The 16,975-nt window shown below is 42.5% G+C and overlaps 1 protein-coding gene across 1 annotated transcript in view; it reads right to left on the bottom strand.

Annotated features, from left to right (window-relative positions):
* Positions 1–16,975, bottom strand: part of FYN (FYN proto-oncogene, Src family tyrosine kinase) — a 1,397,726-nt gene that overhangs the window by 466,332 nt on the left and 914,419 nt on the right. Inside the window, exon 4 of the mRNA XM_044060462.1 lies at positions 1,836–2,093. Within this exon, the coding sequence (XP_043916397.1) occupies positions 1,836–2,082 (247 nt within the window). The 5' untranslated portion in view covers positions 2,083–2,093. The remainder of the gene's footprint in view (positions 1–1,835; positions 2,094–16,975) is intronic.

Raw genomic sequence — 16,975 nt, 5'->3', positions numbered from 1 at the left:
ACAAGTCATCGTCCTCAATACATCATCCACAACATCCCTAAGTCCCAGTTCCTGAAGATTAAACGCATCTGTTCTACGGAGCAGGGCTTTTCATTACAGCAACAGGATCTAACTAATAGGTTCCTCAGCAGGGGCTATCAGGCTCATAATATAAATAAGGCCTGTTCATTTACCTCAGAACAATCTAGGGCCAATCTTTTGCAGTATCACCATACCTCTAACAATCTGGAGAGAAATCCTTCTCAACCCATATGCCTGGTCACCTCCTTTGGACGCAACATTAACACATTTACACATTTAGACAAATCATTGACAACCACTGGGACATACTTTTGGCCAATGAAAAATTACCTGAACTCTTATCACCACATTGTTTGTTTTTATATCGTAGAGGTCCTACACTCAACTCTCATTCCATTCTTTATAAACATTCGTCACCTTGCAATACACAGCCGCAGCTGACAGTATTTGGGGACAAACCGGTGGGCAGTATTCCTTGTGGTCACTGTTCTCCATGTACATATGTCTTAAAGGCTAAAGAGTTTACCAGCAGCAATACCTCCACGACATACAAGATTCATTCTTTTGGAAATTGCAGCAGTGACTGGGTCGTATATCTAGCAACCTGTTTTTGTTCTGCTTTCTATGTGGGACAAACCTCACGGCCACTGAGGTTTCGTATCAGTGAATACCTCAGTGACATTAGAAACAAGAGAGTGTCTAACTCACTATTCAAACACATTTTGACCCACACCACTGCTAGATTTAATTTTATCATTATAGATAAAGTCTATGGTAACACAATGTGTAAAGCAGGGCGGCATACCATTTTAAACAAAAAAGAATCAAGTTGGATTGTTAGGCTAGGTGCTTTGTTCAAGCCTGGCCCGAATCAGCTTAGTTAATTTTGGTATGAACCAATAAGAAGATGATTCCAATTATGTGATTTAGTACTTAAATCGTCAGGATTTCTTTGTGTGTTTTAGCACTGAAGAAGGCATTATTATTGCCGAAACTGGTTTGCTACTATTTTTGGAGTTGCCACAATAAATTGATTTTCTTCATATCCTCCTTGGTGCTGGACCATTTTTTGTGTTTAGTAGGCTTGTACAGGCCCTAGGGCAGATAGCCTAGTACCTACCTATGAACCTGCTTTACTAGAAGTAGCGAATATAGTAAGTAAGATAAAACAACTGGAATTGGAAACTTTTGTAAAGGGTAGGAGAAAATTACATAGCAAAAAATGGGAATTGTGGGAACAATACATGCAGATGAGGAACAAGGGAACTCATTACAGCCGAGTGACGTCTCCGGGTGTTTCTGCAGTTACCTCCTACTGCTCCTCTAGGCGTCAAATATTGCCTGTTCAAATTTGCATTAATAATTCCAAAACCATGCTACATACAAGGTATCATAATATTTTATCTTGAAGCATACATGTTGGCAAACAGCTGCATTGATATATGACCTCTGTCAGTGACTATTTGTTAGTGCTGTAAGGTGATAACTTAATTTTTTAAAGGCTGAAGCCACACCCACTGGGAGTTAAAGGTACACACTCGAAACAGCTCTCCTGGAGGGAATAAGTCAGGAACTGAATGAGCTATGTAATGTTTGACTGACAATGACTGGATATATTATAAGTGAGATATAATGTTTGCAACTACAATTATGTCAATATGGTTTGTGATCTATAATGTTTGCAACTAAAATTATGTTGCTGTGATTTGTTTTCATTTATATAAATATATGATTGCCTATGTCACACATGATAATTTAATAAATATGTTCATTGCTTAAAAAAAAAAAAAGGGTCATATCAAACACAGACTCACCTGTCCCTCCTCGGGTCCGTAATGTCCCTGTGTGAGAAGAGGAATCTACTCCACCAAACACTGTCAATCCCTGCCCTGCTGATGCATGAAAGTTATTGTAGTTTGGAATGGCTGTTACACCAAAAGCTGGAAAATGTTGTGGTGTTGGATCGGGTCCATACCGATGACTTATGCTCTGGGTTAAACTGTTGTCCCTCTCATCTGTTAGTTTTGCAGCTTCTTTATCCTTGCATTGCACACAGCCCATTATCTATACTCCTACACACAAACAGGGAAATGAAAAGGCAGAAACGTCTTTGGTCAAAGAGCTACACTGGAAGATGTCATCTTTAAAACAGAAACAAGCCAGGCATCCAGTTCAGTATTTATACAATACTGTATACAAATAAATGAACTACATTACAAGAGGCAGAATTAAGGCAGCCAGAAATTAATTAGACCATCTGCTTACCAACTTCTAACATGGTTTTCAGAGGACAAAGATAATGCTTTGCACTTTCACATTACTAATGATTTTGTAGTAGGAAACTATTCTATTCCTGCCTGTACCTTTCAAACAGTTTTATGTTAATTTAGTGCATGCACTCCAACAGAATATTATACATACATGTAGCTTTGCATAACACTTCGACTCGAGCTATAAGGATGTGGCTAAAAGGGTTAGAAAGACACGTATTTGGTGCACAACTTCATCAGAAAACACATTGCTGAAGCTCAGAAAGCAGTGCATGAGATATAAACCATATGCTGCTATGTGTACAACAAAATAATAAATAAAAACCACAACAGTAAATGACAACAAATATATTCTTGTTTTATCTGTAGTATGAATTTAATACGTGCATCCAATAACTGAATAACATACTAAAAGAAGTCGCATTCAACACTGAAACTAAGCTGCTTTAAGGGATGCAAGAAAAGATGGCTTTACACCTTCAGGCCACTGCTGTCCCCACCCCAGTTCCCCAGCAGTAGACCTTAAAGTGATAATTTGCCCTGTATACTCTCCAGTTTAGTTACCTATCTCCAAGGCGAAACTATTCTTTTCAGGACCTATAAAAAAGTACAGTTGTGTACACTTACCATAAATGTAGATGTTGAGTGTATTCACTGTTGCAGTCATCACATTTGGGATATCCTTGCCAGGGTAGCCCTTGGCTGGCCTGAATACCAGAGACTTAGTATTTCTGTTTCAGTTGTTGTCACTTGAGGACTGACGTCAGGTCGTCAGTGGTATAAAGGAAGGCATCTGATGCCATTACATCAGTTTTTCTTGCCTTAACCTGTCAGGAGCCCCCAAAGTAGGAGGCCAGGCTCTGGTGGTAGAACTCCACCAGTGGAAAATAAATACCAATATGTCCCTTGTAAGGAAAGGGGAACAACAAGGAAAAAAGGTAACAAAAAGAGAAAAAGGGGGTTGGAGGGAGGGAAACCAGGACTGCAACATTCACTGTTGCAGTCATCACATTTGGGTAGATTCCCAAAGCTAAGGAAATGGGTGGAGGCCATCCAGGAAGCGAAGGGCTGGCTAGCATGCCCTGAAAGACTTCAGAGGCAAACCCTGCCCTGGATTTCGAGAAGAGAGTCAGGTGGTAATGCTTGGTAAAAGTATGAACATATGTCCTTGGTGGCAGCCTCCAGGATGTCCTTGATGGGGACTCCTCTGGGGAAAGCTGCAGAGGTGGAGGCTGCTCTGGTGGAGTGTGCCCTAATCCCCCGGGGGGAGGCTTGCCATGCTGTTTGTAGCAGAAATGGATGCAGTGTGCTAATGGTTTGCTTGGAGATGGCTTTGCCTTCTGCCCCTGAAGCAAAGCTAACCAGCAATTGATCAGACTTTCTGAAGGGTTTAGTCCTGTCCAGATAGTATCTGAGCTGTTTGTGCACATCTAGAGAGTGCAGAATCCTTTCCCCCTTGTTTTGGGGATTAGGTAAGAAGGCGGGTAAATGGATGGATTGGTTGAGAGCCACACTGGACACCACCTTGGGAATGAAGGATGGATTAGTTCTGAGGGATACCGTGTCTGCATGGAAGATGATGAAGGGTTCCACAGCCATGAGTGCTTGCAGCTCAGACTCTTCTGACTGAAGTGATGGCCAGGAGGAAGGCTGTCTTCCAGGAGATAAATTTTAGCTCTGCAGAAGAAGTTGGTTCGAAAGGGGGCAGGGTGAGCTTTTCCAAGACAACGTTAAGGTCCCAAGCTGGTGTTGGTGCCCTTCTGGGGGGCCTCAAGTTGCTAGCCCCTCTGAGGAACTGTTTAATCAGAGGATGTGAAAAAAGAGGCTGCTCAGTGGGAAAATGAGCAGGAATAGCAGCGGCATGAATTTTTAGAGAGAAGAAAGAGAGACCACTGTTCAGCTAAGTAATCCAGGATGAGAGGGATGGAGGGTTGTGACATACTGGCCCCCTTAGCCTGGATCCAGGTGCAGAACCATTTCCATTTATCTGCATAAAACTTTCTGGTGTTAGGGCGTCTGGCCTCTCGGCCTGTTTACTGAGGATGGCAGATTGGTCAGGAGTTAGGGTATAAGCTAAGCTGCCAAATAGAGTGTCTGCAACGGGGGTGCATGAATTCCCCTTCCCTCTGGGTTAGGAGGTTTGGAATCTGAGGAAGATTCCATGGAGGCAGCGAGGACAGGCTGCGCAGCAAGAGGTACCAGTGCTGTCTGGGCCAGTCTGGAGCTATGAGAATGGTCCTTGGTTTTTCCTCCCTTATTTCAAGCAGTACCCTAGGAATGAGAGGTAGGGGAGGGAAAGGAATAGACCGAGAGGTTTACCCAGGGGAAGGACAGGGCATCCACTTTCCAAGCCATGCAGTGATGCTCCCTGATGCAGAATTTGCTGAACTGATGGTTAGTGTGGGAGGCAAAGAGGTCTACCACCAGTGTTCCCCATTTCTGAGTTATTAGGAAGAAGGTGTTTTTGTTGAGCTGTCACTTGTGGGGGTCCAAGAGCTTTCTGCTTAATTGGTCTGCCAGGGAGTTGAGAGAGCCTGGCAGGTATTGTGCTAACAGGTATAGTTGCACGGTAGAGGCTGTGAGCCAAAGGGTGATGGCCAGCCTGCACAGCAGGTAGGAGTGAGTCCCTCCCTGCTTGCTGATGTACCACATCACAGTGGTGCTGTCTGTTTTGATCAGGAGAACCACTGGAGAGAGAAGGGGTTTGAAAGTTATCAAGGCCTGCTGCACAGCCATCGTCTCTTTTTGATTTATGTGCAGGGGGAGTTGCTGGTGGTTCCATTGGCCATGTATGCACCTGCCGTCCAGGTGTGCACCTCAAGCATAGTCTCATGCATCTGTGGTGAGGGTCTGGGTGGCGGGGTGTGGGGAGAAGGGCAGCCCCTTGTTGTGGGAGCAGGCTGTTACCCACCAAAGAAATTCCTTCCTCAGGCAAGGAATAATAGGCAGAAGAGTTTCCAGGTCTTGAGAGTGTTTACACCAAAGGCTCTTTAGGTACCACTGAAGTTTCCTCACATGCAGTCTGGCATATGGAATGAGGAGTATGCAAGATGCCATAAACCCCAGGGCTTGCAGGATTTTCCTTGCAGAAAGCTGGGGCCTGGTGGCCAGTTGAGAGAAGTAATCTGATAGGAAAATGTGTTTCTCTGGTGTAAGGCATGCCATCTGGGATGCTGTGTCCAGACTTGCTCCCAGGAAGATTATTCTTTGGGTGGGTACCTGTTTGGATTTCTTTTCATTGATTGTGTACCCTAGGGAGGTTAGTAGGTTCTTTACAAAGGCCAGGTTTTTAAGCAGCTTTTCCTGGCTGTCTGCCTGAATAAGGTAGTCATCTAAGTAGGGGTAAATTTGAAAATTTCTTTGTCTGCAAAAGGCAATGGGTGGAGCCAGGCATTTTGTGAAAACTCTGGAGGCAGTAGACAAACCAAAGGGAAGTGCAGAGAACTGAAAGTGTTGAGATCCTGCCCTGAAGCGGGGATATTTTCTGCAGGACTCCCTGATAGGAATGTGGAGGTAGGCCTCTTTTAGGTCCAGGGTGGCTAGCCAGGCTTCCTTGGTGAGCATGGGTAGCAGCTGCTGGAGGGTGAGCAATTTGAATTTTGGGATCACCAGAAAGGTGTTTAGAATGGATAGATCAAGGATGAGACGCCAGGTGCCCTCTTTTCTGGGCACCAGAAAAAGTATGGAGTAGAAGCCTTGGCCTATCTGCTCTGCAGGAACGTGCTCTACTGCCCCCAAGGAGAGCCAGGAATGGATTTGCTTTTGAGCCTCTGCCCACTGATTTGGTGGTAGATCTGGGAACCCTTTTGGGGTTGGAAGGGTGAGGAAGGAGAATTTGTACCCCTGAGACACAATGTTGAGAACCCATTGGTCCTTGGTAATGGTGGCCCAGGTGCTTGAGTGAAAGGGGAGTTTTCCTCCTATTGGTATGCGAAGGTGGGCAGAGGCGAGGTTGGGAAGGGATGAGTCATTGTGAGTTCTTACCATAAGGGGGTGGCTTAGAACTCCCTGGTTTTGAAGTGGAGGTAGTCCACTGCTTAGATCTCTGCAACCCCTGGGACTGCTGTCTGAGGGGTCTGTTTCCATGGGGCCTAGGCTGGCCCTGTCTACTCAGAGCAGGAAAGGACCAGTGCTTGGAGGGAAAATGCCTGCTAAACCTACTTGGGTTGGACCTGTAAGAAATCTTTAACAGTCTGCAAGGATTTTGCTTCTTCCATCTTTTTTAAGACCTCTTCTACTTTAGTGCCAAACAAGTTATCTTTGTGCAAGGGTGCATCCAACAATTTTGATATGACATGGTCTGGCAGGGCTTGTTCCTTAAGCCATGCATGTCTTCTAATGACAGATCTGGTGACTGCCGCCCTGCAAGAAACTTCTAGGGTGCCAAAACCACAGTGCAAATTGTGTTTAGTTATTTTGACTAGCAGAACGCATTAAGTCCTGTAAATCTTTAGATTCTGCCCATGCAGGAAATGAAAACATTTTTTGTTTAAGGAGTTCCAAGGTATGTTGCTGATACTTAAGCATATGGAACTGACAATTTAGTGCCCTGATAGCAAGAGTACCTGAGGTGTATACTTTTTTACCCCATCTGTCCAAGTGCTCAGGAATCCCTGTCTGAGGGGGTGGGATTCTTAGCTGAGGCTGCTTTAATCCTTTTAGGCCCTTGAGTAATGATCTTAGGGTCAGCTGTTGGGTTTTTAAATAGATATTTGTGTGAGTCAGGGACTCTGTAGTACCTGTCTGGTTTTCTGGGAGCAGGAGGGAGGGCGTCTGGAGTCAAGCTAGATTCAAGAAAGACATCATCCTCCACATCTAGGACTGGAGGGATGGCTAAGGGCCAGTGTTGTGGAAGGTCCAGGAACTCTCCAAGTCTCTTTTTAGACTGTGGGTAGTCTTGACTCTCCCATTGGAAATGCTCTCTTAAGGTATGCAGGGTTTCCCCAAAGGAAAAATCTTCTGGGGGAAGAGGCTGAAGGAATGGATTTCTCTGCATCATAATCTTCATATGTGGAGAGGGGCTGCATGTCTTCATAGCCAGATGCATCGGATTCATCTGACTCTTCTTCAGAGAAAGCTACTGGAGGCAGATCTCTTTTCCTTTTTGAGGAAGTGGCTTGGCTTCCCCTAATCAGCATCATAAGGTCTTCTGCCATTTTAAGCATTTGAGACTGAGGCAAGTGAGCAGACGCCTGAGAATGGGTAGTCAGTTTCTTGGGTGTGGTTCAATCCCTGGGCCTAAGGAACTCGGTTTTCGAAAGAATGGTAACCGTAAAAGAAGGCGTCAGTGTATGTCGGGAGTCGGTGTTGCGAAGGACTTCCTCAGAAGCCGGTGCCTGCACAATGGCTCCGGACCCATCCAAGGTAGAGACGGCCACAGGATCCTTAGATAAAGAAGAGTTCTGCGGCATACTAGACTCCAAAAGGGTCTCGGTAGCGGCCTGCGAATTAACTGAAGCAGGCATCAGGGGCTATGAAAGAGCCTCAATGAGTTCTGGAGGACTGACTACCAGCTTAATGGAAGCGTCAGAAGGTTTGGTCCTGTGCGGTCTGTCTCTGTCTTTATCTTTATGTTTTTTCGGAAAATCTGCTGTCGGATGGCTCTACTTAGATAAAAGAAAAGCTGTCTGTGTATATCCATGCAGTGCAATAAATACTACCCTTTACTGGAATAAATTGGAAAACACACAACGCTTTATAGACTGCAGTTATCTTCAGTAACAATCTTGTAAATGAAAGTGGGGTTTTTTACAGGCCTAATCTATCTTTCTGAAAGATTAGATAAGAAAGGTTTATACACAAAGCTTGTTGCTCTGAAATTCTTCTTCCTGAGGTGACTGCCACTAAAGAAGATAGTTTTCCATGAAAGAACACTGCCTTTCAAGCTGGTTCAAATGCAGGAAGCATGAGTTCCACCAGGATGAAGTTTAGGGCCCATGGGCAACAGGCTCTCCTAACAGAAGTCTGACATATATGAAAGTGTCCCTTAAGGGAGTCTTACAACTATTACGTTGATTTAGTGACAAAATTTGAAATCCAGATAAAAACTGGAAACAGGTGACATACAGACTTATACTGAAGAGTAGCTGAGGCCTGTGCTGACAATTTGTGCCAGACAGACTAGTATTGCAGCAGAAAGGGGATCAACCCCTTGTTCCAAGGCTCAAACTGAAAAATAATTCAATTTACTATGGAATATTTTTCTGGTATTGGGCTTTTGGGCATACAGAAAGATCTGGACTATCCTGTCTGGGTAAACTGCATCCCTAGCCATCACCTGAATTGCAAAAACTGAAAGGTTAACAGGAGAGCCTGAAGGTCTGGGTGATGCTTGCAACATGGATGACTTAACAGGGTTCTGAACAGACTCAGTATGAAAGGCTTCTTTAGAAAGAGAGGCCAGAGAAAGGGAAAAAAACTTCTTAAAGTCAACATGGGGCCATAAGAATGATTTTGGCTTTGCCTACTATTTTGCCTTCTGTAAAAACCTGGGAATGATGAGAAAGGATAGAAAAGCATACATGAGACCTGGGGCCACACCTGGATAACAGCATCCCTTAGCCAGTGCCCCTGAAGGGAGATCATAAGTCACTGCATTGGGTGTTGGTTAGAAAAACAAACGGGTCACAGTGACTGCTCCCCATCACTGGAAAGTAACCCTCACCAACATCCATTTGTGCAACATCAGGTGAGCCTGTCTGCTAAGAATTTGGCTTCTCCAAGGATGGCCACAGCAACCAAAAAGTAATCTGATGATGTGACACATTCCCATAACCTCATTACCATTTGACACAGGGGACAGAAGTGAACTCCCACCTTTGGATCTTGATGTACCAGATTACTGTTATGTTGCTGCAGTGAATAGCAATCACCCCATATACAGACAGAATCCTGAAAAGTCTGAGAGTGAGGAGAACTGTCCCATTTCCAGAATGGTAGCATGCAGACACTCCTTACTCTGTGATCATGTACCTTGAACCATCCACCATTAAAAAAAGTTCTCTCCACCCTAATACTGAAGCACCTACAGTTAGGGATTTTGATGGGCTTCCCCAGAGAAAGGTTGAAGCTAAGAAGCCACCATGATAGGTACTGCCAACATACTGCAGAAATTCTGATTTGATTCAAAATCACATCTGTGCACTGACTTCATTAAGTCCATACATGTCAGAATCACTGAAAGTGACTTTAAGGGAAGTTTCCTTGGAAATCACTGTGATGTCAGTAAGGCAAATCCAAGTGTGTAGATGTGTGGTGACTCCAGCTCCTGTTCCTCTAGCAGTGCCATCTGATGTCATCAGTAAAGTGCAGGATAAGGTTATTCACAGTGGAGAGTGGAGAGGCTTGAGTAAAGATCTTCTTTCTAAGCTCTATCTGATACATTTTCAAGCATTTGGGACATCTTATCAAGAACAGTACACAGCAGCCTTAACATGTACGTCTGGAAGTTAACTTCCCTCAGTACCATGGAAGAAGACCATTAGGTCCCCTTCCTGAAATGGTCTGTTGTCTTTGACTTTTTCTCAGGACGGTGGACCAGAAGAATCTGTGGGGTCAGAGCCTACCTCAGGGCTACTACAGCGAAGAGAGTCTGGCACAGGATTCTGCACCACACAGTTTTGGTTCTCAAGGGTCCACGGGATGTTATCCATCTTTTTTGGACATTGGTGCCACAACACAAGATTCATTTTATGCTTCCTCTATGACTAGAGCCACTAGCTGGTCTACAGGGATATCACTTATGTAGGAAAGGGGAGTGAAATGAATGCAGCCAGCAGAACTATCAGAAGACACAGGAGCAGTAACTGACCAACTCACTTTTCTTGCATCAGTTGTAAAACTTCCCCTGACTGTGGGATCATTTGGGGATAGCTGGAGAATATTGTATGCCTCCTTTGTCTGCCTAGCTTAGGAGACTCTCCTAGGGAGTGGGGAACTATTTATAGAGGAACATGCAGCGGAAGGCTCAGGCTCAGACACTCATTTAAGTTTCTTCCAAAGATCCTCAGAATATCTGTCATTATGTTGTAAAGTGGCAAGGGACTCTGACATAATTCAGAAATGGCCTCTCAGAAAGGCTGAGAGTGAAGTAAGCACCACAGGTACTTCTGCAGTGCATGCTGGAAAATCAAGTTTGTGACCAGCTTTGATACCTGCAATAGCACTGAGGCAGTCAACAAAAGGAATCTGGCACTCAAAGCTCCATTAATGACAGCACTGGCAAAACAATGGCATGAAGCTGCAATGGCTGGTGATGTCTGGTGCTAACATTGTCATCTATGCTCTTGGATCTAAGGGTCTGAAGGCCAAACAGTCTGACCTTGAAAACAGCACAATAAAGTTTGGTGCCAATATCAGGCCACTGATGGCAGCATTGACAAGTTCAAAGTAAGCCATGACTATGTCAGCGACAGATGCATGGCAGCCTCAAAGCAACCAGCACCAAAAACAGGCACCTGTGACGAGGATGGAATCCAAGAATGAAGGATGACACTATCCCTACCTGGTAGGATAAGACCCAAATCCATAGCTTTCAACAACTTTAAATGATCTGCTGCCAGGGAGACATACCTGTGGGAGGAAACAAAATGTTAAGATTTGACAGAAGGAGGCATAGAGCAGAGTTGCTTGGGATGGTCTAATTCACACAGAAAGGAGAAAGCATGTCTTCCAGATGAGTGAGTTCTAGCAGGTTTACGAGGATGTTCCTTGGTCATATGCACTGCCAATTTACATGCTCCTTTATCCAGACAGATTCCCTTTTCTCCTTGCAAGGAACTTTAGGGGAGGAGGGGAAACTCCCTAGTAGCGGACACATCATGTCTCTTAGTGCATTTATCCTTGAATGTAGATTGGGGAGTCTCATCAATGGAAAAAGGTTCCAAAGCATCCACTCTAGGAAGCAGTTCTTTGAGCACCGATTCATTTCTTCTGTCATTGAACATGTTGTCAAAATGTTTACGTACATCACAGCTTGTAAACTGGAATCACCCAAAAAAGGTACACATTTTAATGTCTATTCTGTGGTAACATCTTATGGCCACAAACAAGATGTTTTCTTAAACTGGAAGGCTTCCCATTCTGACCTACATCCAAACACCAGAATGCAGCCATCCAAAAAACCACGAAAACCATCATACTACACCATACTCTAAGACAGTTAAGCAGAAAAGCACACTGCATATTCATTCAGACTAAGATAGCCAAAAATGGGACAGGAAATCTGCTGCCTGGGGGTGGGGGTAAAACACTCAATAGCAAGCTGACCACACTTACGCAGCAATACACTGGAAATGTTTCATCGCAGGATGTCCAAAGTATCAGCCATGTCAACGCAACAATAATAACAGCAGTGACAACGCTACTCCAAAGAGCAAAGCCTGGCATCATTTATGACCACATCTATAAGGTGTGGCAAACAAACTCTGGAGAATGACAGTGGTATGCAGGACAATATGAATAGGGTCAGAAGGAAAGTTTATAACAGCATAAAGCAGACTGAAAGCAGATGTTTCAGTCCTGGCAGTGAACAGGATGAACCACACCATGTCGATATGGCTAAAAATATAGGCAAAGTGATGGAAAACAATCTCAAGTTTGGCAATAATGTATTGAAAGTGGTCAGAAATATTTGGATGACATATCAGTTCCTGCAAAGCATCAAGTGCAGCTCATCATCAATCCTGACCTCTCCCTTATAAGCTCAGGTGATGTCCATTACTAAACAAACATACTGTGGACTTCTGCTTTTACATAGCACTTGTCTAAGCAGAGAAATCTCACCATCTCACCATCTCACCAAAAGAATAACTGAGAACAAAGACTTAAGTTATGAAAATGGTCTTAACACCATGTCATTCTTCTCAGCATCTTATACATGTGGAGGGAATCTCTGCTTAGTCTTTATGGTACTACCTGACACAATGCTTCTTGAATTACTGGGTCTAACCTGCAATGTATAAGACGCAAACACGAGATAATTATAAAAGTAAATGTTAGCAACAGCAAAAAGAAGAATTTGTGACAGAATGCTTACCAAAGTACTGAAATAAATTAGCTGTTACTTTGAAAGATACACGACAAACAAATGCTAAAAAAACAAAATGTGTCAAGAATGTAAGCAAATGTATGCATTGTACTCATGTCAGTATTTTTTCTGTGGAAGAGGAAATGCATAAGGACCTAGAATCAGCTTGTGTTAAACTGCAAAAAAAAAAAAAAAAAGAAATCCATTAATTTGAGACTACAAAAGAGCCTGTACCGCCTTGCATATCAATATGTACCTTGTGTTTCATACTTGTCCCCAATCTGCTTTGAATGGATGCTATGCGAAGGAATAGGTCTCAAGAATGCAGTGATAACTGCACCAACATTTTCAATGAATCTCTGCTTTCTTTGGTTTAGTTACCTTAATTAGTTGTTAAGGACCTGCAGGAGATACCAGAAGCAGGATGACTTGCAACAGGGGGCAGAAGGCAGACTTGATCAAGACGAGAAGTGCACAATGACCTGGAAGGTGCAGATTATAAAATATCTAGTTGTAGTGCAGGAGCTTTGCATAAATCTAACATACTGTGCTAGCTGCTGGAATAACTTAACTGCTTTAGTTAATTTTTCATAGTTACTGTAGCTCAGGTGTATAAAAGGCAAGACTTTTTTTTTTTTGAATCCAGGATTGATCTCATTAATGTGCGTCTCTTTTTAACTCCTCACGGTCTCAAATCTGTAAAGTTGGCTAATCAGATTCTTTACCCACTGCAGATACAGACTCAGTTACCTGTAGTATTAACTACTTACTTTTTTCTTACTGACTGAAGCTACTAGTACAATCTACTTAAATAAACTAAAGCACTTGTAGTACAGTTTGATAGGTATACCAGAAGTGACCTGGGTTCAAATCCTTCATCTCTCTGCGACTGAGTGACAACTCAATGAACCTGTTTGCTAACCTGCTTTCCATTACTTAACACTTAAAGTCACTGCATTTCCTTGAGATTATGAAAGCTAAGCCCCCCCCCCCACCCACCCAGCACTCATTAGCAGTACAGTACTGAAAACTCTAATAGGGATCTTAATGTAAGGTTTTAAAGTGATTCATGAAAATCTAGATGGGAATTAATTTTATCTGCGGTGGCAGGGAGGGCTTCCCAGAATTTAGGAGCAAAGAGAGATGTGTGTGTAGCTTGTTATGAAGACTATATAGGCAGGGTGTATTGTGCAGGAAAAATCTTGACTATAGTGAGAGGTCTTAATTATTACTCTGTTAGCGAAAGAGAAGGGAGGTAAGAGACTGGTTGGCCCTCTGAGCTGTTTAGCTTTGGCTAAAATAAACCAGGGGCATTCAAAACAGACAGAGTGATGAACTAGCAGATTTTGTTAGCAATTACTTGTACAGAAAATGTTTTCTCTGAAGCATCTGCAATGGAAGGGGGCATACTTAAGCTGAAAAAGTAAGATTCTGACTGTGATTCTGAGCTATACCTCTCAAGTGTCCGGACATTTACAACACTTCCAGATTTATGCCTCATATTTTGTGTTTTTATGGCAAATCATTGAGGACTGCAGTCACCAAATAATGACAGACGTGAGTTTCAGACTTCATAACTTTCAGAAAATGTAAGGTCATGCAAAATCTGTTATTCTAGCAACTTCCTAAATTTATAACAGCAAATCTGAAAATCTGTCCAAATTTCTGGGCCTTTTGCCCCCATTATTTCCATCTTTGCTCTTGATTCGTGGCCTAAGAAGTTGTGAGGTATGTTCCGAACAAATCACTTAACCAGAAATTGCTTCTAGATCGACCCTTAGAAAGGATGTGTTTAGTGGGATTACTCTGTTAACGAATACATGAAATTAAAAAAAACACAATAAAAATCCCAATCATGATTGCAATCCTTGATTCTGGAGCTCAAAACATAATTTTTCAGTAAAAGAATACTAGCTCATTAACTTTTGTCCTTGTGTTTTCTGTGTAATGCCAGAAATTTAAAGTAGAATCCAGACAACTGCCTAGCTAATGGAGTTTCTTTACTTCCCCAAATTTACTGCGAGGTTGAGCTGGGTCTGACAGTCTGTGGGAGAAGTGGCAAGTTTTTGACAGGTACTGAATAAAAAAGCTTTGGCCTTTTTGTGTTTGAGGTTAACTGATGCACTGTTACATGAGGAAGATAAAAGGAGAATGTCATCTTCAAGTAAGCTTCTTGACTGTCGCGTGGTAGCTGATAACTCATTTAAGATTGCACTGCCTTTTTTGTATACTTCCAGTTCACACCCATAACTCCTTATGGAGGCCACACCTTTTTTTTCTTTAGGCCTGGCTTCTTTAACTAAGGGACTTACAGCTAATACTAGGCAGTGTTAGAAAGTGCAAGGAGTTATTAACAAAGTGACATTAAGATGGTTAGTCTAGGATGTCCTGCAGTAGAGAAATTAATAACTTTTGTTACTTATTATTTGTGTTTTCATAGTTATGTTCATATTTTAATAACTGATAGTATTGCATGTTATTCGGGGATATTGTGTGAAATGCCTTGGTGGGAAACAGAAAAAAATTGTCATCAATGTCAATTTATATCACACTATACCTTAGGTATTGTTAGTTGTCATAATTATGAAAATAAACAATAATTCCATACATACTTAATACTTCATCGCATGACATCAGGTGAAACTCTACTTGCTTTTGAAGAAACCTGTATTTGACAATTGCACTACAAGTTGCACATCTTGAGAGGCATTCAGTGTTATTTACATTAGGAATTATACAATTAGGGTTCCTATTAGATGAACGAACAATCAAAATGTCGAGTACAACATGCTCGACACACTTAGATCGATCGTTCATCTAATCGAATACTGAAAAAGACGAAAACTGGAGTTCCGAAAAGTTTTAGTTGGCCATAGTGGTGAGTGTAGCTTGTGACGCAAGGATGATACATTGTCTGGAATGGCTAAGTAAGTGAATTCCATACTTGTGTATGTTGCAATTACCAGGTAATTGCCCTTTCCCCAATGTAGAGCGATCTCGGAGTTGGTATATATAGTTGGGGGGGGGGGGGTGAAGAGTGTGTTTAGGTTTGAAAGTTGTTGAATGATGTGAGAATGTATGGGTTTATATGTATTAGTCGTATGTGTGTATGTTGCATGTTAGTGTAGGGAAGGTGTGGGACAAACGAAACTTTTCAGAACTCGATTAGATGAAAGTTCGATCAAAGTGTGTCGAGCATGTTGTATTCGACATTTTGATTGTTCGTTCATCTAATACAGACCCTGCAATTAAGCATGTGTTTTAATTTTTCTGTAAATATCTCAATAAACATGCACTTAGTGGAATTTTATGTTGCTGTGTTAAAGCTTTTGTCTGTTTAACAAAAATGTTCGGGCCATATATGTCTAAGTTGTACAGTTTTCAAGACATGGCAATTTGCGAAGATTTAGCAAAAATTATAGTTTTGGGCTTGTGTGAATTATTAACATATCACAGTATTTATCAAAAGACTACTGATCCACTATAATCACTGTAAAGAATATTTAATGACAACATTGGTATCTGAGCAGGTATGATTGTTTTTATTGTTCACAAAGTATTTACATTAGTTTACTTTAAGATTCTTACATTTATTTTTCACAAAATGCTCTGGAATGCAAGCTGTGTACCAGAGCTACAGGTATGCCCATTCCATACCACACAGGTGTTAATGAGTTAAATTTGGGGAAGTCAACAGGAAGTCTGTTTAGAAATATGCAAAAGAGAAGAAAAGAGGAGATGGGTGGGACTAATCCCTGTGGGCAGAAAGGAACAGGGAGGTGACAGCTTTAGGGAAGAAGCTGTATGCTGAACATCTCTGCATCCTCAGAACAAGAAATTGTGGATATGAGATATAGCAGTCAGATTTGTGAAGGTTTTACAGACCGTCCCAGTTAAGATTTTCATTGCCTCAGCTGATAAGAATATCATCTGTTAGAGACCTGCTTGCTATAGGGGTGTTTCTTCCTGACCAGAAACTATGCTGCTGATTGAAGGGAATCCTGTAAAGCTGCTGTAACAGCTCATCCTGCCATCTTCCCAGAAACAATAGCTGGCCCCATGGTTCAAAGGGATAAAACCCCTGACTGTGACCAAGAAGATCTGGGACTGATTACCAAACAAAGCAATGTAGAAGTCACAACGGAGGGTGGGACAGAAAAGCTAACAGGTGCTAGCTCATTCTGGGGGAAAGGGGCAGACTTGATCAGCAAGACCAGCTGTTAGTAAATGCAGTAGACAAAGCAATAACATCTTTACCCACAGAGCTATGCACTGTGCATTAGCTGTGTTTGACAGGTGTGTAGGAGGATGACACTGTTGAAGGATGCAGACACTACCCAAACATAAGGACCAGAATGTAAGCCCTAGGAAAGTCCAAGCAATTCTCTGTGAGTGTCTGGGTGACATCCTCTTCACTGCACAGCTCTCATCCCTGAGCACAGACTACCCAAGAATGAGACACCAGCAGACATATTTCTAATAGGGATCAGGCATCTCCTTCATGGGATGTTGTGGGGTGCAAATAACTTGGAAGTGACAGGGAACAAATGAGAGACAAAGCAGCAGAGAAAGACTCAAAGTTGGTGGGCACAATGGCAAAAAGCAACAAGAAAAAAATCTATCCAGGAGTGATCTGCTTCTGATGATTCAGTCTTAA

Source organism: Protopterus annectens, chromosome 2.part0 (assembly GCF_019279795.1).
Source record: "Protopterus annectens isolate FY-2018-M chromosome 2.part0, PAN1.0, whole genome shotgun sequence".
NCBI lineage: Eukaryota > Metazoa > Chordata > Ceratodontiformes > Protopteridae > Protopterus > Protopterus annectens.
Note: the sequence above shows the minus strand (reverse complement) of the source record. Positions and strands in the feature narration are given on the sequence as shown.